Source organism: Rhinolophus ferrumequinum, chromosome 10, assembly GCF_004115265.2.
Source record: "Rhinolophus ferrumequinum isolate MPI-CBG mRhiFer1 chromosome 10, mRhiFer1_v1.p, whole genome shotgun sequence".
NCBI classification, from domain to species: domain Eukaryota; kingdom Metazoa; phylum Chordata; class Mammalia; order Chiroptera; family Rhinolophidae; genus Rhinolophus; species Rhinolophus ferrumequinum.
In genome coordinates, this window is record NC_046293.1 from 6,143,629 (window position 1) to 6,169,960 (window position 26,332).

Consider the following 26,332-nt stretch of genomic DNA (forward strand, 5'->3'; position numbering starts at 1 on the left):
AGCTGCTGTCCTTTGCAGAAAGCGTCCTCTTTTCTCCTAAGGCGAGAACTTCTTTCCACCAGAGAAAGCCTGGAATCAGAGCTAGTTTCTTATGAGGTAGCATCCAGCGCAGGGTGAGTAAGCTGGGTCAGGAAGTCAAAGGAGAGTCCGCACCAGCTCCACGGTGGAGAGAGCCTGTGTCATCCATCACACCTGCCCTGCCACTTCCAAAGGGTGACTGTGAGGATCGGCTATATTACACTGGAATTGCTTTGAAGACTAAAATGTTGTACATATTCTTATTTCCTTTAAGGGCTTTCCCAGAGGGCTTCAAGCAAAGAGACATTAACATCTTCTGGATTACTGTATGTCATCAAACTTAAGGCGCTGTCAGTTATAAGGTGCACCATTTTGAAATGTACCACTAAGAAAAGAAGTTGCAAAATAAACTGACATGTCATCAGTTATAAGCTGTCTCCTGATTTCAGAAAAAAATGTTTAAGTACAAGACTATTAGAACAAATGAAGTACAATAGGAATGGTATGAAGCAGTAGAACAAGCACTGAGACCTTGTCCCCATCTTGCGTTGGTACCTAAGTGTGCAACTTCAGGAAGTCAATTATGCTCTGGTCTTCAGTTTCCATATGTGTATGAAAGCAGTGGACTAGAAAGAACTCTTAGGTTTCTCTTAGCTGTGATGTTTTAAGTTTACAAAAGTGTCACTCAAATCTCACTTCTCTCCACCCAGGTGTGGTGTTTCACTCTAGTCCGGCCCTCATCATTTTACTTGAATGACTCCAAGAGCCTCCTGATTTGTCTTCCTCCAGTTTTGACCCCTCACCGTTCATCTGTACCTTGCACTCACCCTACGGCACGTTGAGGCCCAAAACGCAATTGCATACGTACTCATCACATTCAAAGTCAGAGAAATAATTTGCAGGTGAAAGTTATTTGCTGGCTACAGAAGAGAGTAGGAACCTCAAAGAGAGGAAGGATTGGTTTAAAGTCAGAAAAGATAAGAGACAAACTAGTGCTTTAAGTTTAAATTCTTAACTCAAATTAGTCACCATAAAATAGGCAGGTCTCTAGGCGAGATGGGTTCATTCTTTTGATAGACTTGGTTTTTATGCCTTCAGGAGAAAGGAGGGGAAAAGCTAGGAAATTAGCTGAATGAAAATAAACATTGTTTTCATTGATGGAGTCAGGCTATGCAGAACACAGCACCTCTCAAGATCAAGTGTGATACCGTGTTTCCCCGAAAATAAGACCTAACCGGACCATCAACTCTATGTGCCTTTTGGAGCAAAAATTAATATAAGACCCGGTCTTATATTACATATTATATAAGACCCGGTATTACTAATATTATATTATACCCGGTGTCATGCAGGGTGTCATGCGGGATCTCAGCTCCGGCTCCCCATATAAGAATGCAGGATATGGTGAGGCCAAAAAGGAACACCCACGGAGCCATAGATAGGGGACTCATACCGCTTTAGTCTTGCTGGCGGCTGGGTTGGAGACACAGGAAGCAGGAGCCACGATCCGCAACCTGCCATGCACTTCTCTGCAATCCGCAAACCACTCTCCGCTCTTGCTAGCTCAGCCACCATCTTCTTGCTAGCTTCCATTTTCTGCTAGCGTAGCCATGGCAGTTATATTAGTGGCCAATGGCTCACTGGTTACAGCTGACGGGCAACTAGCCACAGCTGATGGCCATTTACTACCTGAGTGAGCACCTTACCACGTGAGAGCGAGAGCCTGGATACTGCACTCCTGGCTCTGTCCCGACACGTGGTCTTATATAAGACCCAATCTTATATTTTTGCTCCAAAAGACATTAGAGCCGATGGTCCAGCTAAGTCTTATTTTCAGGGAAACATGGTAGCTTCATCACTCATTTTGGATATAAAATCCCAGGGAATAATGACTGGGGTCCCACCTCATGCCAACTAAAGACGAACTGACCTCACAAATTGTTTTCCATCTTGAATTTCTGTGGCTTACCAAGACAGTTCCTGTCTCACCCTCCACACACTGGTGAAGTGATGTAATGGCTATTTGGCCAAGGAGTGAGGCGCCCTAATAAGACACAGGCCAGGCAGGTATTGTTCAAACAGCAATGTTTAGTTGTACAACACATAAAGTCTAGCAACATTTACACAACCAGTGTGAGTGTCTGTTGGCTTGTTTTCAATTGGGAAATTTAACCAGAATGTCACCAAAAGGTTGGCTGGGACTGGTAACGTTTAAGAAATGGGTCGTTCTTGCATCCCCTAGGCTTGGGCCTCTTGCTCCATCAGGACTTGGTTGTAGATGAATGGCCCACAAGTCACCAGCCTTTGAGCAAGTTGTGTCCAGGTGGAGATGGGGAGGGATGGGCAGGGGGGGTGGTTTCATAAACACATAGTGTGTGGGGCAGTGGCAGCCGACATTCGCAAACATTCATGCATCTGATGGGGGCCCTTGCCCTCCACTGGGTATTTTCCACTAGCCTAGAGCGACCAACTGTGGCCAGGCTAATTCATTACTCACATTAACGGGGTGCAGGTGGGGTTAGGAGTAGTCAAGGTAGGTGGGAAGATATCCCTTATTGCTAAGTGGACAGATGAGTGCTTTTTTTCTTCCTAGAGTTCACACCTTGCAGGGTTCTGGAGTTTTGTATCTGTGTTTAGCTTTTTTTTTTTTTTTTTTTTTTTTTTGAAGTGTGAGGATAAGAAAGTTAACTCCAGAAATGTCTTTTCAGGAAAACCACTCTTCTTAAGTGGCTACGTTATGGGGTGTGGAGGGTGTGCAACCACACTCTGGGCCGGCCACAAGCGGTGATTTTTTAAAGAAGTGATCCTAGCCCTTGTTTCCCCACATCTGTAGTGACCCATCCTCATGAATACACTTTAAGCAATGAAGGAAACACCCTCGTCCCACATCGGGGCTCACACAGCTGACGTCAACGAATCTGACAAGCAGAAAAGTGGCTTTCTTGACCATTTAGGGAAGCCAAGAGTAGCTCATGCAGATGGACAGGGAACAATGCCATTTCTCTTGGAGATGGTTACAAATAGCTGGTATGGGTTTGCAAGGGCAGAAGAAGCTCTTGATGAGTTCTTTCACCCTACCGATGGGCTGGGACCCGCTGACACAGACCGAGCAGGGCAGTGCTGGCGAGAACTCCATTCCACTGAGAGGAGAGGGGGGGTTGATAAATGGAGGCAACTGTCCTAAAGAGGCCATTGGCCCCTCCCACCTGCTGAGGGTTGAGAGGGGCTGTGGAGGTGGGCTGGACAAACGAGCCCTAAAAAGGTCATGGCACTGCAGCAATAACAGCTGAGAGGAATGGAGGGAGAAGCAGCGCTTGAAATGGCCTTCATTCAGCAGTGGGGCAGGGGGTGGCTGGCACGGGTGGAAGGACAGTGCCCAGGAGGCCTTCTCCCTGCAGGGGGGTTGAGAACGGTTGAGGGTGTGGACACCAGACATATAAAACAGCTTCTCCAGGAAGGCTGAGATCATGGTTTTGGGCCACCAAGCATCAATCTCCTATTTGGCCTCTCCAACACCCACCACCCCCACCCCTAGATTTTCCCTGCCAGGCCGAGGTGTTCATTCCCACATCTCCATACAGGACTGCTCACTGTATAAGCTAGGGGTCCCTCTTCTGTTGAAATGTAGTCACCTCTGGGCTCTAACCCTGCTGCTGTTCTATTCTGACAGGTGCCTACCGTGGAATCACTTTGTGGGCAAGAGGGCATATGGGTTGGATTGGTAAAGAGCCTCCAGGAAAGAGTGAGACCACAGGTTTTGGGTCACTGGTTATCTATCACTCACCTCTTTCACTTGGTCCACTGAATCTTGGTCTTAAGTCTTTGTGTTTTCCTAGCACCTGAGTGATAAGGGACTATAAATGCTGGGATTTGCAGAGGACCAGTATTACACCTAGGGTTGGACCAGGAGATGGAACAGGAGGTTGTAGGCGGTTACTGTAAACTGTATCACTGGCATTTTCTCTTGCCTAAGGCTAAATTGTTTCCCTAGCCTCAATTTTTAGCCACCGTATGGACTAAAGGAGAAAGAGTAACTTGTTTGTAAAACAAACGGGATATATATACAGTAATAAATATAGGGCTGAAGGGAAAGGCGAGAAAAGGCTAAATGTACGATTGCTGGGAATGGCTACAGGGTCAGGAGTGGGGTGGGGGAAAGCAGAGAAAGACAGACAGACAATCATACAATTAGCTTCAGCAAAAGAGTGAGAGCGGATGGAAAAGAAGGAAAAAGGAGGTCAAGTATATATGAGAAGGGAGCAACAGAGAAGCCTGATGGAGAAAAGGGAGGTGTCGTTTAAAATTTGTCTCCGAAGCCAAACCACCAAGAAAGACAAAAATTGTATATTGTTCTTGATACTCTTTTAGACTCAGTTCTTCTAGAACTTAATGCCTAAAAGAAGGTTGATTCACTTGATCAGCCTGTGTGCTTCTTTAACCAGACACTGGGAAGCACAAAACTTGCCATGTCTTCTCCTCTGCCCGGGCTGCCCATAGGCTCAGGGCTGATTTCCGCCCTCGACTGCAGAAACACTTTCCCATTCCTCTCTATGGATTTGATATCTCTTGTACCATTATCTCCTTTTGTACTGTCCCATGCTTTTAGCTGTGATTTAAGGTGGCCTGAAGTCATGTTTGGAAATAGACTGGGCGTAAATCCTAAACGTAGAAATGTAACTAAAGTGGATTAGTCTACAAGGAAATGAAAGAAGTCAGAGGGGAGCAGGATGAAGAAATGAAGGAATGGGAGGAAAAGAGAGAAAGTGGGAGCTGAGGCGAGTATGACGAGTGTGGAAAACAGCAGTTTGCGACAGGGACAGGTGGCAGCTTTTGGACAATGAATGCAGCACAGACCGAAGGGTGGAGCTCTCGTCTCCACTTCTAGGCACTAATTCTTCCGGCAGGGGCCTAGCTCTGGCCTACGTCTCCACTGTCCCCTGAACTTCCTTTCTCCCAGGAAGTCCCAGCCTTACCCCAGACCATGCCCGGCTTCCAGGGAGGGGTAAGTACCAAACTCCTTGTCCCCTCCCAGGTCTGACTCTGCAGCCTGTCCTCGGAGAATCTCTGTAAACCCAGTGTGCAGGCAGGTTCAGAGATAAGAAAGAGTTACCTGTGGCTCACCTGCTCCCTCATTTTTAAATGAAACCTCCCCAGACCTCTTGAGTGAGGCACACGGCTTTGTTCTGGGACACAAGCAAAGAAGACAGATAATGGACAGTCATGGAGGAACCAAACTTACAAGGGACTTTCCAGGGAGGGCAGTGAAAATACCTCACCCCTGAACTCTCTCTCTCTCTCTCTCTCTCTCTCTCTCTCTCTCTCTCTCTCTCACACACACACACACACACACACACACACACACACACACACACACACAGAGTAGACAAATGCTCCATGGATATCAGACATGCCTGTGGGACAGAGCAGAACGGAAGAAGGTGGGATTTGGGATGCGTGTGTGTGGAGAAGTAGGTATGTGTGATGATACAGAGAAAAGGTCATCATGGGTTACTGTCGTGGCTTTCCTCTGTGTCCACGCTCACCGGAGGGAGGCCTCCATTGTCATTGAGCCGCTTGGCCCTGTAGGTCTCATAGTGGATGTTGTGTGTCACTTCCTTGAGGTCCTGGAGGTGGGTCCTGAGGGACACAGGGTGAGAAGAGAGAGAGAGGAGATTAGGGGTGGGAGGAGGAAGAGGGGACCCACATCTGAGGTTAACACATCACTTGCGTGGCCTGGACCCAATGGAAACAACTCCAGAGCCAGCGCTATTTCCTCAGCCCCTTTTGCTTCATGATGGGAGCTGGAACTGGCACAGAAAGCTCTGTCAGAGAGACCTAGAAACTGAGGAAGTAGATCTGAACAGATGGCCTCCTGACTCCAAATCATTAAACCTGCCATCTGAGGGCAGGGGTACATCTTACCTGATGACAAAGTCTCGAAGTAGGGCAAACTCACAGTGGTTGAGGTTTTCCACTGTGAACAAAACAAAATAAAACAGAACAGATGGTCATTTCACTAATGCAGCAACAGCTAGCAGGTGAACGTCTGTTCAGGCCATGGAGGCATTTAAGAGCGAGCCAAAGGACAAGTGATTGTAACATGTCCACGGGTTTGCTTCTCTTGGCATTTCAAGGCACTGGATTTTATTCATTGGACAAACATTTATTTAGCAGCTACAATGGCACAATTCCTGTTCTAGACTGTGAAACAACAGCTAATAGGGTTATTCTTATAGTTCCCATTTCATAGAAAAGGAAACTAATAGACAGGGAGTCTAAGAAACTTGCCCAAGGCCTAAGACACAATTCCTATCCTTAAAGAGCTTATAATCTGATTGGAAGACAGTCACACACATAGAAAATAACAATTAAGCCATCTTAAAAAGGCCATGCACTATATGATAAATCTAATTCAACTGATGGAGTGCGTCCTATTTTAAAATCACTGGCCAAGGACTGTGGTAGCAGAAGAGGGTTAAAACGTGAACCCTGTAGTCTCATGGTCTTATGGGTAGGACAGGCATTCTCATAAATAATTCCAATTCAAGGCAGAGGATCAGAAAATGCTTTTAAAGAAAAATCCCAACAAAGGGTCACAGGAAAATGAGAGACGTGATACAATGGGATGAACTTGGTTTGGTTTGGGAATCAAAATATCAAAATATCTGAAATTCAAGTTTCACCACTAAGAAGTCATGTGATCTTGGGCAACACATGTAACTGGTCTGAGATTCAAGAGCTGACATTCTGAGAAGTCACACCTACCCTGCTCGGCTCAGAGGGTTATCATATTGAATAAGATCATTGAAACAATTCTTTGAAAACTTTTAGAACCTTATGTCCTTCTCAAGGTCACATCCATTCATAATCAAACAAAAATGGTAACATCTGACCAACCTTTGAGCAGGATGATCACACCCCCTTTCATGTGAAAACTGTTCTCTGGTGTTCCCAGCCCTTATTAATCTCTCTGCGTTCTGTGTTCTGACGACCTTTGACAGGTACGTCAGTGCCTCCCAGTCAGATGCTAAATCTGTCTTTTATTGCTTCCTGCCTGTGAGTTTCATCTTCTCAGTTAGACCGCAAGCTCCTTATGGCAGGGTCCGCCTGGCGCTCGTTTTATACCTCACATCCTAGGACAGTGCCGTGACCTGCCGATGCTTAAGAAATAAGCATAATTGGCCAGCAGCCAGTTCTTCAACAAGATGCATTGAATTACCTTCAATGATCCCCCAGGGAGTTTTTCTGCCGAGGACCCGCTTGCCATTCACTTGGTACTCCTTGTCACTTCCCACCACAGCAAAGGGCATGCTCTCCTGCTGACAAACCAGACACACGTGCATGTCATCCTCCTGTCATCCGGGCCTCCAAGGGCGGGGTGGCATATGGTCCTGGGCCTCTAGCCTTGAACTGCACATGTCTGCTGTTTATTCAGTGATCTCACTGCTGACAAGGGCAAGGCTCTTGTCTTTTAAAAAGAGCACTGGACTGGGAGGCCCAAGTCCTGGGTCCAACCCTGATTGTTCCCCTGCTTCGCTGGTTAACCTTAGTAAGTCAGCTTTCCTTCAACAGGAGAACACTTCATACTTTTCATAGCATGTTACAAATTTGGATTGATCTGGAACAACTCTGTGAGCTAGCTACGATAGACAGCCCTCTCTTAAACGATACCCACCCAACTGACAGCCAAAGTAACTGATGCTTTCCACTGTCCCCCATAAAACCTACTGGCCCCCAACCTGTCCCCCTGACCTGTTGGAGCTCGAAGGCTACTTTTGATGTGCGTAGGCCCCTCTGCTCTACCAGTTGGTCGTATGTTCACCGAGAGCCAGCGTTTCTTCCCAAATGTATTTGCCTGCTGTGTACTTATTATATGTAGTAATGGGATAAATTCACTACTGTATAAGCTGAGGACATCTGAGTGGGGAGTTGTTTCTCTGAAAATTCAGTGGAATGTTTCAGAAAGGCACAATAAAGGTGAGTTGCTTTTGCATGAAGAGTGGACTTAATCTCAAAGAGGAATTGTCCCTATATGAAAACAAGGTTTAATGAATGTGATATGTATGTTTTAAGTTATTTTAACTCAATAATTTAGGAAAATGTTTATTTTAAAACAGTTCTGATTTGTATGCATCATTTTTTTAATGATTTCTTCAAGTGACTGACCAACTACCTCTCTCAACTATATCAGACAAGGGGCTTCTAGTAGATTCTCCAGAGCAGACGGAGGAGACTCAACACCAAAGCAAGTGATTTGTCCCAGGTTACAGTGCATTAGTAGAAAAGCCTGGCCTACAACTCAGGGTTCTGACATAGAACCCCAGAACTATAGAAGCTTGAGGGGGACCTTAGATATCACATGGCCGATGGTTTACAAGCCTGATTCCATGAAGCCTGAAGATGCCCAGGAGATACCCCAGGGCCTGCTGACAAGGCAGGCCTCTGTGCCCCGTGTCACTTAGCCAAAGCAGCTGTTTTTGTGTTTTATATATTGGAGTTATGTCTGACATTTAATTTGTTTGAAGGCTTCTTGTAGGGGGAAAAAGCCTATGAGCCATTCACCTAATCTGACCTCTCCATTTTACAGAGGAGGAAACTGAGGCAGAGCTCTGACTAGAGCATAGATATGTCGGACCCCAGCCTGATGTTTTTCCTGACTGTGCCCTTCCATCATCCCACACCCTGGCTTTGCTGAGCGCTGTGCAGGGAGGATAAGCTTTTGTGTGGTGTGGGGATGGATGGGAGCATTGGCCTTCTGGGTGCAGGTCCAGAGTCCTGGCCAGGGCCGCTAGTCCTCCTCCTCTCCATGTCACTTCTCGTCTGGATCAGGCAAAGAGGAACAGGGAGTATGGTAGGGGGAAAGGTGGTGAAAAGACAGACGCGCTGCGTGACGCGCATCCCACCGGTACCAAGCGGGTTGTCTGTGTGATGAATGAGCCCCCCGGGCACCCACCCGGATTTTGTCGTTCTCCGTCTTATCCTCCAAATCCTCATCAAATTCCTTCTGGGGGTAGAATTCAATGCCATTTACTTCAAGCTCCTTGCGGACCTAGAAGTGAGGAAGAGAAGCAAGGTAGCCAAGTGTCAGGATAATGGGAAGGGGGCGGAGGAGGTGTGTGTGTGTGTGTGTGTGTGTGTGTGTGTGTGTGTGTGTGTGTTAAAGTCAGAGGAATGAATGAAGCCTTTGATAATCTGGTCATCTCAGAACTCTGAGGCTCTGGGCAGCAGGAAGATCCTGAAGGAAGTGCAAACCCCACTGGTACAATTAGGACAGCCCAGCCTGAGGAATAGTCTGGGGTGCAGCTTGCTTATCTCGGGGTCCATTAGATTAGGATTTAGACAAGAAGCACCGCTGAGTACAGACTCTACATGGGCAGTACTCGTGCTGCTACATGTCATATTCCTGTCTGCAGGGAAGAGAGGTGAGTCCCCCCACCCCAAGCCTCTCTGTTTGTCCTCTTTCAAAGCTTGGCTTAAGACTCACCTCCTCCAGGAAGCCATCCAGGACCTCTTCAGTGATCTACTTAAGTGTAAGTTTCTTGAAGGCAGCAACTGTCTTTATACTTCTCTGGCACCCCCCTGCCCACCCCCACCTGGATGCTTCAAGCACAGGAGCTTACAGAAGACACCAATAAGGTCTAGAGGACCTTGATTCATTAGTCTAGTCTTTCAAGCAACCTAACATCGAGGAGAGGTTTCTCATGTTCGTGGTGATTTCTGTATTCAGTGGTCTTTGCAAGTAAGCGTTGGGGGTGGGAAGAAGGCAGCCTGAGGCTGCACTCACTTCTCCTCAGCACTGGTCCCCAGACATCACCAGCCCAGCCTCTTCAATGGTTAAGTAGGAGCTGGGTGGGATGTCGGGGGCAAGGAAGGACAGGAAAAGGAGGAGGGGGCCTTCTCACCCTTTGCTTGAATTCAGACTTCTCCTCCAGGGTCATGGTGTCAGCCTTAGCGATGACGGGGACAATGTTCACCACCTTGCTGAGGTGCTTCATGAACTCCAGATCGAGAGGGCGCAAGCTGGGGCCCAGAGGAGGCGGGAGGTCAGAGCCACCTTTACTCCCCCACCCAGCCACGGCCACCCCCCAGGGCCACACGTGGGACAGGAGGACTGGGCGGGGAACCTGGCTGAGGCTAAGAGGCTGTCCCTTCTCCTCTGTGACACATGTGCAGAACAGGCCCCAACTCGCCACCACCCAGGACCCGCCTTCCCCCTTTCTCTTCAAATCCTGCCCGTCTTTCAGCCCCACTCAAACCACTCCTCCTTGACATCTTTCTGACCTGGGGATTTCTTTCTCCTGGGAATCGCTATGGACTGTCGTTCCCACCCAGATGTCTTTGTGTCATAGTTACTCATGTGTCTCTTATTCTGCCTGTGGGATAGCACTTTTCGGCAGGCCTCGGACCAGCCCCCAGTTAGTCCTACAGGGGTCCGGCTGGGAGCTTTGCCCTTCCCCCATTTGAGGGCCCAGCTTCCCCCCAGGCTTGGGGTCCCAAATCGCCTCTAGATCGTAGTCAGGGGACTCAGGAAGTCAGGCTGTCTGCTGCCTTGCTCTGACTTTGGGTTCAGGTTCTAGGGAGGGATAAAGCTACCCTTTTTATTGAGTTCCTGAGAACCACCATCAAACACCTGAGTACCCCATTCCTCAAAAATCTAGGGCCTCTTGCTTGTGTCACCCTCTCAAAGACTGAATGTTGGCCCAGCAGCTGGGCTCAGGAATAAGTTAGGAGACCTCCCCAACAAGGTTGCCTGGTTACCCACTTGGCTCTCTCCATCCTCTGTAGGCATTCCCTGTCAGGCAGCCCACCTGCTATTCACAACCAGAGTTCCCAGCATGCCCTGCCTGTTACCAGCCTTCATTTCTAGACACCTTGTGCTGGGCTGGCCACCCTCCAATACCTACAGCTGGGTCCCACACCCCTTCCAAAACACCAGCCCCTATCCGGTATCCCTGCCCCTTCCCACTTTACCCTTCTTGCTGCCCCACCCCTACCCGAGCCTTGTGCAAAGCAGGTACCTACTGAATAAAGGAAGAGTCCTCTACTCACATATACCAACTTTCTGCTGGCACAGTCAAGCTATGGTGCCAGAACACCAGGGGGAAGCATGGGAGTGGGGGGGTGCTGATGTTGGTTAGCTTTACTCTCCTGGCAAAGAAGTCAGACTTTCTTGGGGAATCACAAGGCCATTTCTTGGGGAATCACAAGGTATTGGGGTCCATCTGGCCTTCCCCAGCTGAGTCCAGGTATTGGGTATCCACTACAGGATGGGCACGGACGATGCAAACCAGAGCTGGGGGTGAGACTGGTACATACGAGTGACCCGTGGGGGAGATGAAGTAGAGGCAGCAGTGGACGCGAGTGTCCGGGATGCGTTTCTTCCTGGCGATGTTCACCTCCTCCTTCAGGAACTTCTCGTACTGTTCATTGATGTACTTCTCAATGGGCTCCCAGCTGGGGGGTGGGAAGAAAGCAGAGGGATGTCCCAGGAGAACAGGGCCTGGGAGCTCATCTTAGGTACCGTCTCCTCACACGATCTTATTTCCAACCTTCCCTACGGGGTCTGGGGTACCAGCTGACCACCCTCCCTCAGACCCCATGGATGGCTTTCCTTGTTAGCAAGGCTAGAATTCCCATGGGGACCTAGACCTCTGACTGGGCTTTGGGAACCTGCAGGACCTCACCCCACTCTGAAAGCAGCACACACTTGCCACACCTCCCTTACTTCTTAGCTGGGAGGCTCCGGGGAAGGCTCTGTCCCTCTCTTCTCTGAGGTTCACTTTTCTCACAAGTAAAATGGGAGTAACAACGGGTACCTGGCAGCATTCGTGTAGGACCAGAAAGAACGTGTACAGTACTTAACATAGCAACAGCACATGGAATACTCGGTCACGGCAATGATTCATTATTGTCATGACCACTGTTATTGTATTATTACTTTTCTCCATCAAGGGTCATGCATATAACCAGAGAAGAGGACGACCAGTCACTTTTCTGAGATTGTTCTAAGTTGTCTCGTTCGGTGGCCCTGCCTGTCAATGGCCGCTCCCTCACAGGAGCTCCATGGTCTCCATCCCTATCTGGGAGCAAACTTCTACCTGGAACCTTCCATTCTGGGCAGCGCATACACCCCCTTCTTGACTGGACGCTGACGCAGGTTTGCTCTGTGGGTTCTCAGAGGCTCTCTCCTCATGGCAACTCCCCTCCCTGTGGCCAAGCTCTGCCACTGCCTTCAGGCCAGCCTGGATTTGCAGCCCTGATTCTTGTTCTGTCTGCCCCGCCCCGCGGCCACCTCCAGGCAATCCTTCGGCCAAAATTCGCTCTGCACTGTCCCCTCCACCTGCACGCCTGGCCCCCATGTGGGCCTCTTCCCCTGGCTCCTTACAAACCCCTCTCATCCTCCAGAGCGTCTTCCCACTTAATCCACAGCATGGAGGGTGCAAATGAATCTGCACTGCACTCAGTAGCTTCCCTGCCATCTTCAGGGCAGAAATCTCACAGGCGGACATGTACCAGTTTTCGTTGTTGATCTGGTCTCCAAAGCCAGGGGTATCGATGACGGTCAGCTTCATTTTGACACCGCCTTCCTCTATCACTGTGGGGGAAAGGGGTGAACAGAAAAGGCACCAAGGGGTCATTCTTCCAGGTGATGCCAGGTGCCCTGCCACCTACCAGCCAGGGAGACCCAGGCTCCTTCCTTCTTCCGGACCAATTATTGGAAAAGTCAAGTTCAGGGTCTTCCCCACCTGAACCCCTTTGTGCATGCTGTTCCCTGCACCTGGAATGCCCTCCCTACTTCTTTCTGCCCGCCTAAGTCCCATCCATGCTTTAGCATCCAGTTTCTTTCCTTCCTAATCCCCCTTCTGACTTGCAGTCCAAGGCGTTGTGTTTAGGGCTTAATTCTATTCTCTTAAGGTTGCGTTTCATTTGCCTCGCTCCGCAGTAAGCCCCCTTCTTCCCCCTTTCTGGCAGAGGCCCCTCTGACCGATGCCCATGGTCCCTGCCCCGTCCTCACCGTGCCCAATAGCTTTGATCTCCACTGTCTTGGGGATCTTCTCCTCCCGGTTCCAGCTGGAGGCCTTGCGACTCACTTGGGATTTGAAGAGCGTGTTGACCAGCGTTGACTTGCCCAGTCCACTCTGACCTGAGCGAGACAGGAGGATGAGAGGGCAGGAAGACCCCATGTCTAGGTCCTGAGCCTAATATCCCTCCCGTGACCTTACAGGCTTCTGGAGCTGCGATCCAGGCCACACCTTTGTTTGACCACTCGCTGGGAAGGGAGGGGCTGAGCAAGGAAAGCAGGCAGGTGGGGATGGTGCCGTGGGCTGCAGGACTGAGGCAAACCTGTTAGATTCCACATTCTCTCCTTTCTGGAGCTCCAGGGACCATGGCAAAAGGGGACAACCTATGCATTTGTCTAGTACAGCAGTTTTGGTTTTGTTTATGCTTAAATTTTTAGTCTTTAATAATTCTAAAAGTCATGACAGAATTACTTTGCATTCTGACATGGCCTCAGTGCATATGTACTTTCACATGTCAGCAAAATGTGCCTTAGATCGGCCCTCTGAATCCCACAGCAGAGCTGTCTGTAGCCCTAGCTGAAGCAGTCCTGGAGAGACTAATCCCCACCTAACGTGAAATATGTACAGGGGAACAAAACTCATAAATGTAAGACCAGGACTTGAACCCAAGGAATCTTGTGGCTCCATCTCCGGTCTTTATTCTAACATAGAGGTTAGCATTTTGTGGAGATAAATGCCCAAGAGGGCACCTTGAGAAGAGGAAGCTGAGCAGGCAGGGCCAGCTCGTCACCTCCACTTCCTTCACAATGGCTCCTTTGACTGGTTTTACACGTGCAGTTCTGCAGAAGATTTCAGTCCGAGGAGGAGTCCCATAACGAAAAGGTGTTTGAAAACCACTGGCCTGAGCAGTGCTTCTCAAACTGCAACATGCCCAAGAATCACCCACCAAGCCTTGCCACTGACAGCGGCGTCAGCGTCATCTTGCGCATTCTTGTGGCGGGGGTGGGGCAAGAGCCTAAGGTTCTAGACCCAACCGTGCTGTTTGGGGCAAGAGCCTAAGGTTCTAGACCCAACCGTGCTGTTTGGGGCAAGAGCCTAAGGTTCTAGACCCAACCGTGCTGTTTGGGGCAAGAGCCTAAGGTTCTAGACCCAACCGTGCTGTTTTCCTGAATGCCTACGACTAGCCATATTTGCCCCTCTAGGTTCTTTACTGATGATGTGGTGGGGAGAGAGGGAACCGGATGAAACCAGCAATAGCAGATAAGGTGCATTTCTCATTCCAACTGGTAGTAGCCATGTAGCCCAATGTGTTAAACAGGCTACCTCTGGGCTCAGTACTGAACACGTGCCATGGCTAAACAACAGAGTCTGCCATGCTGCTGCTAGAAGTGGAGGTAGAGTGGTGAACGAGACATCATCCTTACCCTCAAGGAGCCATTTAGCGTGAGGGAGACCAAACCATAAGCAGACAATTACAATGTGTTGCCATAATCACTATGGGAAAGATAACCACAGGGTATTATAACAGCATATTGAAGGGAACCTAATCCAGTCTCTCTGGGTTCAAGGAGGACTTCTAGGAAGAAGCAATAACTAGGCTGACCTGAAGAGTGACTTCGAATGACCCATGAGAAGCTGGAAGGGGGTTGTAGATAGAGGGAACAGTATATGTAGAGGCTCAGAGGTAGGAAAGAGCATGGCAAGTCTAGAAGAACTATTCCTTGTAAGTGAGGCGTAGGAAGATGGGAAGTGGTTAAGAGATGTGTGGAGAGGTAGACAGGCCAAAGACAGGCCAGACTAGGAGTTGAAACCCTTACACTTATTGATGGGTGGCTTGATGAGTTCTGCAGGTTGGAAAAATTATTCAGTCGCTGGTGGACAATGGATGGAAAGGGAAAGGAGACAGAAGGAGAATCAGTACGACTCTAAGTGTGGCCTGTGGCCAGGGCCCATGAACCATTTGCTACTGTTTTTTGAGATAAGAAGTTTGCACCAGAAAGTAAGTCAAGTGTGTTAAGCACACTGTTCAGTTTAGCTGATGTTTTTTATAGCAACACTTTCCAGATGATTTGCAGCCTGGCCCAGCTCCTTCTGTTTGAGCAGCATGGAGTCACGTAGCTACGGCAATCCAGGTAAGAGACCTAGCTCGCCCTAGGATGGTAGCAGTGGAGATGGAGAGACGTGGACAGACTTCAGAGATATTTACGAGGTAAAATTGACAGGACTTGATGATTGCTGGACTGGAGGATAAAGAATGAAGAAAGAAGGATGATGCCTAGACTCCTGTTCCAGCAACTGGGTGAGTATCTCACTGAAATTGGGCAAAGTTCCCTTCCTGCTCTTACATTCTGTGATCTGGTGCCACCACCTAGGACCAGTGTCCTGGAAATTCTCTCTAAGCTTCAAAGCACTCCAAAAGGTCACAAATAAGACCATCCTCCCTCCGATCCTCCCCCCTGCCCCAGCTCTAGAAGGTCAGGGAGGACACTGGTGATGCCACACACCTGAAAGCAGGTGGAGTGAGGCTAAAACCTACCTATGTATCCCCAAATGGTGACGGGCCAGGCTGACCCTCCCCCTGCAGCTCCCACCCCTGGATCAGCGAGCCTTGAGGGGAGAGAGGGGTCAGGCCTTTGTGATCAGCATAGCGAGTGACACCTGCCCTCCTAGAAAGAGCTCAGCCTAGAGAAGCTAGGGCTAAGATCATCCCAGGGAGACAAATGGGATCTCTGGGATCCCCCACAGCCCCCCATACCGACGACCATGATGTTGAAGTCGAAACCGGTCTTCATGGTCTTCTTGCGCATCTGCTCGATGATGGTGTCGATGCCAATGTAACCCAGCAGGTTGGAGTTGATGCTGACGGGCTTCATGGGCACTGCCGGCTTAGGCCTGGGCTCAGGCACCAGCTCTGACATGGCTGCGTCCGTCCTGGTCTCTGGGAGCCCTGCAAAGCCAAGGTGGGGGGGGGGGGGCGCAGAGGTCACAGGGCAGCCTCAGTGTTATTCTCTTCATACAGAATCCTACAGAAGTGGGACTGGAAGGACTTTAGATGTCACCAGTGCGGGTCCATTTCACAGATGAAGAAACTGAGGCCTGGGCAAAAGGACTTGCCTAAGAACACAAAGCAAATCAGATGCAAAATCTGGACCAGAACCCAGATTCTCCAGTTGCTGGGGCCACTTCAAAAGCACACACTGCTCCAAAGTACCACATCTGTGTGTCTAACCCAGGGGCTTCTCCACCTTGGCACTGCTGATATTTGGGGCTGGATAATTATTGTGGGGACTGTCCCGTGCATTGGAGGATGTTTAGCAGCATCCCTGGCCTCTACTAGATGCCAGTAATAGCCCAGACAACCAAAAATATCTCTAGCTAATGCCAAGTGTCCCCTGGGGCAACACGGCCCTTGTGGAGAACCCCTGGTCTAAGATGTCTCGGGTTATTCCAACCTGAGTCATGCGTCCCCAGATACAGGGCAAAGGCTCTTTAGGACACTGGACCTGATATCTATTTACTATCACAGACCTCAGTTGCCTTGTCTTTTAGAAGCAAACAGGGCCACCGCTCTCTGCAGTGAGCACGACTCCCGGCTCCAACCTCAGTGTCCCCTCTGTTCCATGAACACCACTGCAAAGTTGGGGTGTCTGTGCCCTGAGGAGCCCCAGACACCTTCCTTGCCATGGTTTGCAATCTGTGGGAGATAAGTCTCCCCTTCTGACCAGTCGGGAGAGGATGAGAGCCAGGTGAGGGCAACCACTGGCCTGACATGAGGCAGTATGTTCTTGGGATGGTGGGTGGCAGAAGAAAGGGGAGGCTGAGGAACAGCTCTTCTCCAGTGGGGACAGGAACACATCCGCCGGGTCTGGCAGATCGTGGGCTAGTTCACACAGGAGAAATTGGTGCGTTTCCACATCAGGATAGGTTTCAGCATAGAGCAGCTCCATTTCCCTACCCGTAACACGGGATGTTGGTGGTGAAGTGGGAAGAGTGTGGCTCCGCTACCTGCCAGCTCTGTGGACTTGGGCAAAGCAGCTCCCCACTGTGAGCCCCTTCTCCTCTGTAAACTGCGTAGGGTCAGGATTAAGGCTGCAGGGAGTGTTACATGAGATGTGGCATCCACACAAAGCCTCACAGTCCCAGTCCCTCTTGCCCCTCCCTCTTTCAAGTTCATGGGCTTGTCAGGGAGATGAAATGGTGCATGTGGAAGCACTTGTCAAAGGGAGATGCCCAGATGCTAATTACACAGCAGAGTTATTGGACTCCGTGCTCCCGAGGACCTCTTCCAGCTTTGCCATTCTAGAACCCTGTGGTTCCTGGTTTCCACCCTACAGAATCTCATGCTCACAGGAAGACTGATGGAGCAGCAGATGGGCAAGAGAGAGAGGGGATGAGAATGCCACCCTCCCCCACGCCCAAACCCAGCCAGGAGTCTGTTCTTATACCCCCACCACCTGGTCCTTCCATGGGTCCTGGCAAGACTCTCTCTCCCAATAGGAACCTGTTCTTTCCTTGTCACTCCCAGGCACAGCCAAACCTGACAAAGCCTTAGGAGCTCCCCAGAGCCTGGCTGGGCTCCCTCCTGCTTCCCAGGAAGCTGTTGCCAGCCAGGCAGATTGGCTCAGCCCCACAGAAGCTGATTCTCACAGCCAGGCCTGCTACCTCACTCTCCACCTCCCTGGCCCCACTCAGCACACCTGCACCGAGGGCCAATGCCCCATTTTCCCTGCCCAGCTGCTCACACACTGGCCTCTTCCATGCCCCTCATGCTTCCACAGCTGAGCCCATTTGGTCTCCACAACCCATGCTGTGAGATAAATCCGTAGGGGCAGCAGGGGCTACCCCATTGTACAGACCTGGAAAGTGAGTCTTGTACTTATTTATGGGAGTTTCTGTCAGTTTTCTTGTACAGTGTGTGTCCTCACCATGACCTGCTCAGGCCTGGCCTGTCGATTGCAGCTTCCTAAAAGACCATTCCCAAAGACAGACCGTGACTTCAAGAAGGGCCCTCCCTACTGTATTCCCAGGCAATTTCTAGGGGCTACAGCAGGACTGCGGCAGGTCCAGTCCACGAGCAGAGATCACCTTCATTCTCCCAGCAAGCACCTATTTGCACCCACTGGGTGCACTGTACAAAGCACCTGCTGGCAAGTGCCCCTCCCAAACACAAGCCAAGTACAGGCCAGTTACAAGCTGATAACCACCACCCACCACCACAAGTGCTGCAAACGTTCGGGGGGGTCGCTGTGTCACAGCCTTTGCTGGAAGACCCTTACCCCTCCAGGCCCTGGCTACTTCCCGCTCTTCTTTCACCATCAGCTCAAGGGCTACCCCTCAGGGAAGCCTCTGCCTTCCCATCCGGTGTAGATGCCCCTCTTCTGGGGGGCCTTGGCCCCCTGAGTGCCTTGGTACTCATCCCATTCATTCATTCATTCATTCACTCCACCCCTTCCAGCCTACTTTATATGCTGCCAAACGGGAGTCTTCTCCAGCCAAACCCTAGACTAAACACCAAGGATACTTTTGGACCCCAGACAATGTCATTGCCCCGAGGACCCACAGTCTGGTCAGAGTGCCTGAGAAGTACCAAAAGACCTCCAAGGTGCAGGATAAATGCTGCTCTGGAATTGGATTCTGTAGCTCCATCCTCTGCCGCTACAGACCCCCAGTCCACCTGCCAACCCCAGATGGGCAGCTGGACCAGGCTTGACTCCTGGCTCGGTGACCCCTGTGAGCCTCAGTGTTCTCCTCAGGAAAATGGGGATAGTACACACCTTGCTGGGTTGTTGTGAGGGTTATACAAAAGCATGGACATAAATTACCTGGCACTGAAAACATATGCTAGTTCCCACCCTTCTTCAGGGCAGGGGCCACGTTATGTTTCTGTGTCCCAGTGTACCTAGCATAACACAGGCACTCATGAATGAATGATGAATGAATGATGAATGAATGAATGCCTCACTGAGAGGGATGTCACTTCAGAGCCATCGCCTTTCTCTTCCCTCAGACAGGGCTACCCTGGCAGAGCAGCTGACCCCCAGCCAGCAAATGGCTCTAGTGTAGTCCAGTTAAGGGGATAGACTCTGTTAAGAGAGACCTGCTCCCTCCCCCACAACAGGGATTGGAGGGGGGCTCCCCAAGGTTGGGAAAACGCTCAGGATGGGATCACAGCAGGATGTAGCTCAAGTATGCCATCCTGCTTAAGTGGTCCTTGGGGACCCTCTTACGCTCCCAGCTATCCCAGAGCCCTGGGCAGAGGGGATCTGTCTGCAGTACCTGCCCCATCGGTGTTCCAGCAGAGGCATTGTCTATTTGACTCAGCTCTAGCTGAGTGCCCTCCCGAAACAGCACTGCCACCCCCAAGCCAAGCACTCTGGTGCTTTCTTTCACGGGCGAATGAATGGCTTTGTCTTTGTCTGGCTCAGGGACCCCACCCCTCAGTTGGGAAGGTGGCAGCAGAGGGAGGAGACCTTTCCAGACTACCACCTGCCTCCTTGGCTTAATGGAGTGGGGGTGGGGAGTCTCTTCCTTCCTCCCTGAGCTGGAGATCTTCCCCAGCCCTCAGTCGCCTTCAGGACCCCACCCCCACCAGCAGAGGCAATTCCAGTCCACCCCTGCTCCAACGCCCCCACTTCAGAAAAAGAATCACAAAAGATATCTTAGTTCTTTCCCATTAGCAGGAGCAAAAGGCCCTGGGACCCCCCTCCTTCCCCCATCCCAGTCCTCTGGAGGCCAAAGAGTTCCCTTGGAGACCACCAGCTGGTGCCAGTCTGTGTGTGGGGGAAGGGGTCTGTGTGTCAGCGCACCCGTCTCTCATCTGGCTGTAGGTGGCCCTGATACCTGTGCGTGGTGTGCATGTGTGTGCATGTCTTGGTGTGCTCCGGTGTGGGGCTTTCTGTGCGTATGTGGATCCCTGATTGTGTGTCCGTGGGTCTCTGTGTCTCCCCGAGTTCCCGTGGGTGCATTTCTCCGGGCATGTATATCTTCGGGTGTGTGTCACCGTGTGTGCGTGTGTCCGTGCATGTCACCACGCGTGGGCTCCTCGGCGCAGCAACCCTCCCCCTGGTAACACTTCCAGCTGGGCTTTTCGGGGCGCAGCCTCCTCCCGGCGGGCGCCAGTGGCCCGGTCAGCCCCCTACCTTTGGACATGAATCCTCCTTTGTCTCTGTTCCTCCCAGGAGATGCTCAGGGCGCGGGGCTGCAAGGCTGAGCGGGGCGCGGGCTCCTCCTGGGCCGAGCGGCCCCTGCAGCCGGGCCTCGCCCCTCGGTGCTCTCCGCCCACCCGCCCGGCCCGCGGCCCCGCCGCGCCGCCCCTGCGCCCCGCGCCGCCACTCCCGCCCGGGACCTCGCCTCCGCTCGCTCGGCGCCGCGCTGCCCCTGCCTGCGCGCACCGATGCCGCCGCCGCCGCCGCCGCTGCCACCCACACCACGTGACCCGCGCGCCCGCCGGCCCCGCCGAGGGCCCCTCCCCCTCCCACGGCGCCCGCGCTCGCACCCGCTCCCCGCCCGTCCGCACGCGGGAGCGGGCACCCGGCCCCGGCTGCGGACCGCCCGGAAGGCGCGCGGGGGCGCTGTGCCCGCAGACTCAGGGTGCTGGCCGGGACGGGTAGGGTGCCCGCATCCCAGTCCCGGTCCCTCCCCCCAATCCCGCTCCGGCCTCTTACCCTCTAGCCTGAGGCGGAGGGGGTGCACAGGGGGCCGGTGACAGCAGCGGGCGGCGGTGCGCGCGCGTGAGTCACGCGGTGGTTGAGATGTTGCGCTGGCTCAGCGCGGTTCTGCCCAGGCGCGGGCGCCAGTGGAGCCCTGTGTCAGGGGCCCAGGTTCCAGGCCCGGCTGCAGAATGATGGGCCCTATGACCTTGAGCTGTCAGGAATTTTCCTTAGCCTCGATTTACCCATCAGGAAAATCCTTCATGCATTCGGTCAGCATTAATGGACAGCACGTGGCCAGGCCGTGGAGGAATGGGGATGTGGATGACCCTCCCTGTCCTCGAAGGGCTCTGGGTCTAGTAGGAGAGGCAGAAAGCTGGACTGCCCTAATGCAGGGAGGTGCAATATGCACAGGGTACTGTGGGGGCATGGGAGGGGGTACTCTGAGGAGAGAGGGATTTGGAAGGTTTTCTTGGAGGAGGTGAGGACCGAGATGGAAAAGCAAAAGGAGGTAGGAGGGAAGAAGGGAAGGGCATTCTGCTGAGAGGTGGCAGCAGAGGTGAGGAACCCAGAGGCGAGAGCTGCGTGGTGTTGGTGGACAACTCAGAGTTCCCAGTTGAGGCCGAAGCAGGGAAAATTGCAGACAGGGCTGTAGGGCTAAGAGGCTGGAGAAGTTCGAAGCCTTGGAAGCCAGGTTTAAGCAGCTGGACATTAAGGGAAGATAATAGTGAGTCACCAGCGGCTGTTAAGCTGTGAGTGCTGCCACCAAATATGTGAGTTCCTGTGACAGCTGGGGGGTGGGTGGGGGTGGGCTGTGGCATCACTGGGCAGAAGGACGGAGAGGCGGGGACAGTTGAAGTAAATCAACAGAGTTGCAAATAGACTGGATGAGATGAAGGAGGGACTAAGAGAAGGAGGATATAACTAGGTTTCTCGTGTGGCGGTGACTGCAGCTGAGAGAGTGCGACGAGGGAGGGCAGGAGTCAGTTCAGGAAGAAAAGCTGCCTCTGGACATGCCCGGAGAAGTCCGGGTAGAGGAGTCCAGCAGCTGACCACACTTGCATTTCAGGAGAGAGGGCTGGGCTGAAGATGGAGGAAGCACTGAGATGACAGAGGGAGGCATGAAGACAGAGCGGGGGTGAGCTCCCCCAGACTGAGTGTGCAGTGCCATGGGAAGGGGTCTGACATGGGAAGCCCCTCTGAAAGCGTTGGACTAGGTAAGACTCTCTGAGCCTTGGAAATGTTGGCAAGGTGACAGCCCAAAGTAGGATTCCCAGATCTGGGTTCCCATTAGCTTACTGCCACCAACCAGCTGCATGGCTTGAAGCAGGTCACAGCTTCTCTGAGACTAAATAAATGTCTAGCCCTGTGTTGACCTATTTATAGTTTGTGTAGGACTTCCCTCTATACAAGTCTCCAGCTCACCTTTCAGGACTAAAGGGCTGGGGGTGAGGGACCAAGAAAGAGAATTCCAGGTGAGGCAACTTTTAAGCAACAGCTATCTTCCGGAAAGGCTGAATGTGAATAACTTAGGTCTCAGGTGAGGTCGCTATTCACATCTAGAGGAGCGCAGCAGTGATGACTGTTGGACAAATCACCTCTTATTGAAGTGCTGGTCTGTATTTTCCTATGGATGGTTTGCTTTAAAGCTGGACTCACCTATAAATCACCTGATTATTCCAGCGCTTCAGGGAACACAGAAACAAGCACGGAGAATGCTAGAGGAAGGAATGGGCCTAATGGCTGCTGCACAGGTTACTCCTGTAAACCTTCCTTCTGGTGACTTCCCTGCGCCTGACCTGTGACTGGCAGAGTGGGACCCGGCTCAGGGTGCATCCCCTGGGTCTGTCCCTCAACCCCGGTCCTTTTTCCCCAGCACATTCGACTCTGACCTTAGAGTCCCCCGTCCCTTTCCAACCTATCTATGTATAGTCCACCTCCAGTCTTCCCCACCCCCCCACCGCAGCCCGGCGCATCTCCAGCCAAGCTCTTTGCATTTACCTCTGGTCTCTCTGGCCAGGTCTTTGGCAGCATCCGCTGTAGAATGGTCCAGGGCTGGGGCTGTGCTTCTGCTTGACACCAGTGGATAGGTGGCAGTGTCTGCTGTGGTCGGGTTAATGACACTGTCCAGTATTGTCTCCCCAATGGCTGGGTTTAGGGTGACTGGCACAACAGAACCCATGGCTGTGCTCTGCCTGCTTGAGTCCAAAGCAAGAGATTCCATACGTATGTCCTGCCTGGCTGGATTCACTTGAGCCAAAGCCAGGGCTGGGTCTGGCCTCACTGTGCCCAGCCTTTCCAGGTCTGGGGCTGCCAAATCCACAGCTAGGGCCCCTGTGGTTAGATCTGGCTTGACTGTGTCTGCTGTAGCTATGGCTTTGCCCGGCTTGTCTGGGTCTGGGGCTACTGGATCCTTGACTGGGCCCTGCCTGGCTGTGCCTGCTGTAGCCAAGGTCGTGGCTGTGCCCAGTTTGCTATCCAGAGCAGGGAACTCTGTGTCCAGTCTGGATGTGTTTCGTGTAGCTAAGTTGACAGCCAGGCTAGGTCTGTTGGTGGCCATTGTGGCTAAATGTCTGGCTGTGCCTGGCCTCAGTGTGTCCAGAGTAGTCAAATCCATCGCCATCACAGGCCCCATGGTCGGGGTGGCCCTTTGGAGGTGCACCCGGGGTCTCGGGATACCCCTGGGCTGGGACTTGCCTCTTCCTGGGGAAGCTCTGGTAGGCACGTGGGCAGTCATTGGGACAGGGTGCCTCTGACCCACTGCAGGGCCTGGTGGACTCTGGGCCAACCGAGATCGGAAGGGTAGGGCCAGGTAGGAACTCACCAGGGGCTTCTCCACCACTGGCATCCTGCTGGGTTTGGCCAGACCCGGCTTCCCTGGGCCCTCGGGGTGGACAATGCCCCCTGGCACTAGTGTCACAGATGGTGGGTCTGGAGTGGGCAGCCTCCCTCTTCTGTGGGTGGAAGCCTCCCTGCCCAGGGTGGGTACCCCTTCCCAGTGAGAAGGTAGTGGGCCCAGGGGCCATGCCTGGCTGTTCTGATGGAGGGTTAAGGAAATGGAGCTTAGCTTCCTGGGCACAAGGCTGTTTCCAGTCTCCTGTGGGGGTACACTCCGGGCCTTAGTGCCACGGTTCGGTCGGCTGGAAGACTGTGGGATGTGGCTTTGGGAGAAGGTATCTAGATGGATGGTCTTCCTGAGGACAGGGATGAGAGGTGATACCCCTCCAGGGAGCTTTGAGGGGTGGGTAGGGCACCCCAGCAGGTGGCTGTGGGAGAAGGAGTTTCCAGGCCTGGGGGCTCCGTGTGGCTGCATCTCAAAGTCTTGGTCCATCCATGTTTTTCATCTTCCCCTGAGGCAATCAACAGAGAGAAAGGGCCAAGTAGGGGTGAGGTGCTCTAGCCTGGAGGCCCTCCTCCTCCTGACCAGCCCTCCCGCTCCTGACCAGAGTTAGCTCTGCTGGGTCTGAAGGGGCCTTGTTTGGGGGACTGTCAAATCCTCAGAAGAGCACATATGTCTCTTACTCCAGTCCTCCTACAGCTCCACCTGTTACATTCCTATACACACCTTACACGCACAGGCGCTCTCACACACACACCTACCCAGGTACCTCCCAGGTGGTGCAGAAGAATGTTTCAGGAATGGTGGCATTCGGTGAACAGGCTGCTCCTGGCACAAGGGAACTCAGTGGGGGAGGAAGGAGTACCTCTCCCTTTGCCTGGGTCTGAGTGTGGCCCTTCTGTCAGTGACCAACTCCATGGAGGTCGCATACACGAGTTCAGGGACCCTCGAGAAGGGCTGTGGTTGTTGGAAGCCTACCTAGCTCTGCCCCTGGGCTCCCACCCACAGCAGCCAAAGTAGGAGTCAGGCGTCCATGTAGGAGGCTGAGGGATGAGCAGTTTGGCTTGGGAACAAGGTCTGCATCTGGGGCTCCTGGAAAGAGCCCTGGGTGGGGCTGCTGCTGGAGACGGATTTAGAGCTAGACTGAGGAGGGCCCTGGAGAAGACGGGGCTTAAGTGGAGAAGTAACAAGTGCTGGCAGGAGGACACTTGTCCAGTGAACAAGTCCAGGGATGGTGCTTCGTGGGGCCCTGCTGGGCAGAGAGGCAGCAGGGCTACAGAGGCAAGCGTAGTGGGGAGCGTTGGCTCAGTCTTTCGTGGCAAAGGAGGGAGGCTGGGCCTGGGTGGGGTAGTAATTCACACAGAAGGCCCAAAGGTGCTGAGTGTGGCATCTTTCTGAAAACCCACCATGGGGATTTCTAGGCTGTATCCTGGGGGAGGTGGGAAACAAGGCGCAGGTGCACTGAGGCCCAGGCCGAGCCATGCCACAGCTATGCTCGGGACCTGGAAGACAGCCCGGAGGGTCTGCAAGTGGGACCAGTCACTCCAGGGCAGTGTGACACAGGGCTCAGAGGGGAACAGAAATGGAGGCAAGGAGATGGGCGAGGGTGCTGCTGATATTCTCTGTGGGCTGGTGGTGGGGTAGGAGGGGGCCGCAAAGCACAGGGGTAGAAGCCACAGGACAGCCTGCAGATGGGAAGGAGGGGAGACAAGAGGTAGTCGAGGACTCGGCTGGTGGTCTGTGTGGAGGAGCCATTCCCCAAGAGGGGCCCTAGGGCCCCCAAGTGGCCAGCTGGCGCACACTCCGGGCTCCATGTAACTCACCCTCTGGAACAAAGCTGTTTCTGTTGCTTTCAACACAGCAGGCTGGAACCTGATGGGGGAGGGCGGGGCTCGTGGGAGCCGGGGGTGATCCTATAGCCAGGTCCCTGAGGTCTGGAGCTCGGGGTCTTCACCACCCCTCCCCAGTGGCGCCCCAGCCACATATTTGTACTCAAGACGGTGCCAGCCTCCATCACCTCTGCAGTTGGCGTATCCCGGCAGCCCTGCCCTCCTGCCCTATTCACAACCACATGCACCTGGGCACACACGTTTACCCTGAACTTAACCGCAAACACCTACTGTCAGTGTGCATGCCCACGCAGGGAGCAGGCCAGAGGACAGGATTTCTGAGACCTGCTTGTTCTCAGATCCCCATCCGTTCACTATGCCTCCACCCCTGTCCATCCCTTGGACCTACCCCTACGTCACCCTACCCCCAAACACACACACACAAATACCCGCCTACCTTGATTAGAAAAGAAGAAAGGTCCGCTGGCCCTCAGTCTGAGAAGCTGAGGCTGGTGCAGGCCCCTCACATCCTCTGCACCCCAAGTTTGGCCATGGCAACCAACTCAGGGGCCTTGCCCCTGCAGTTCCTTCATGGGCTTCCACTCAACCTCCAGGCACCGGTCCCCAGGCCAAGGGCCCAGCCCTCTCCTGACCTGTCCCACCAGCTACATCCCGGGCTGGGCTGGGCTCTGGGGCGGGGACGGGCTGGCTTCTCAGGAGTGGGCGGCAGTGAATGGCTGCTCTGAGCCTCTGGAATCCTGAAGGGCCATGGGAGGCTCAGAATCGCCGGGCTGAGCTGCCCTGGACTCAGGGCCACCTGGGGTGTAGTACCCTGCTGCCTGCCCTCCCCAAATCTGTTCTGTCACCCACGGACTCTGACCCCTGGAGAGATGCCTCCAGTAAGGATACTCCACATATGGCCACACTCAGGCGGTCCTAGAGCCAACCTTACTTCTGCTTTCCCTCTGCATTGCC

General features: G+C 52.7%; 1 protein-coding gene across 6 annotated transcripts; it reads right to left on the reverse strand.

The window, feature by feature from the left end:
• Window positions 1–2,656: 2,656 nt before the first annotated feature.
• On the reverse strand, window positions 2,657–26,009 carry SEPTIN3 (septin 3). Of its 6 annotated transcripts, none has more exons than XM_033117460.1 (12): window positions 25,815–26,009; window positions 22,691–24,039; window positions 15,796–15,987; window positions 13,034–13,162; window positions 12,532–12,613; window positions 11,335–11,472; window positions 9,921–10,038; window positions 8,972–9,067; window positions 7,238–7,337; window positions 5,941–5,992; window positions 5,562–5,655; window positions 2,657–3,410 (listed from the first exon to the last, which is right to left on the reverse strand). In XM_033117460.1, the coding sequence occupies exons 2-12, from the start codon at window positions 24,018–24,020 to the stop codon at window positions 3,345–3,347; spliced, it is 2,397 nt and encodes a 798-aa protein (XP_032973351.1). In that variant the 5' UTR covers window positions 24,021–24,039; window positions 25,815–26,009; the 3' UTR covers window positions 2,657–3,344. The 6 variants fall into 6 exon arrangements, with proteins under 6 accessions (XP_032973351.1, XP_032973353.1, XP_032973352.1 ...); XM_033117462.1 differs by having other exon boundaries at window positions 7,238–7,334; window positions 25,815–26,000; XM_033117461.1 differs by having other exon boundaries at window positions 2,657–3,158; window positions 25,815–25,997.
• Between the last annotated feature and the right edge of the window lie 323 nt (window positions 26,010–26,332).

What these genes read in the sequence shown, in the direction of transcription:
- SEPTIN3 (XM_033117460.1), bottom strand. Translation starts at nt 24,020, where the DNA reads ATGGACCAAGACTTTGAGATGCAGCCACACGGAGCCCCCAGGCCTGGA. An exon ending in GATCAAAGCTATTGGGCACG is followed by an intron (nt 12,614 to 13,033) that starts GTGAGGACGGGG and finishes TTTCCCCCACAG; the next exon opens with TGATAGAGGAAGGCGGTGTC. An exon ending in ATCTCCCCCACGGGTCACTC is followed by an intron (nt 10,039 to 11,334) that starts GTATGTACCAGT and finishes TCTGGGCCCCAG; the next exon opens with CTTGCGCCCTCTCGATCTGG.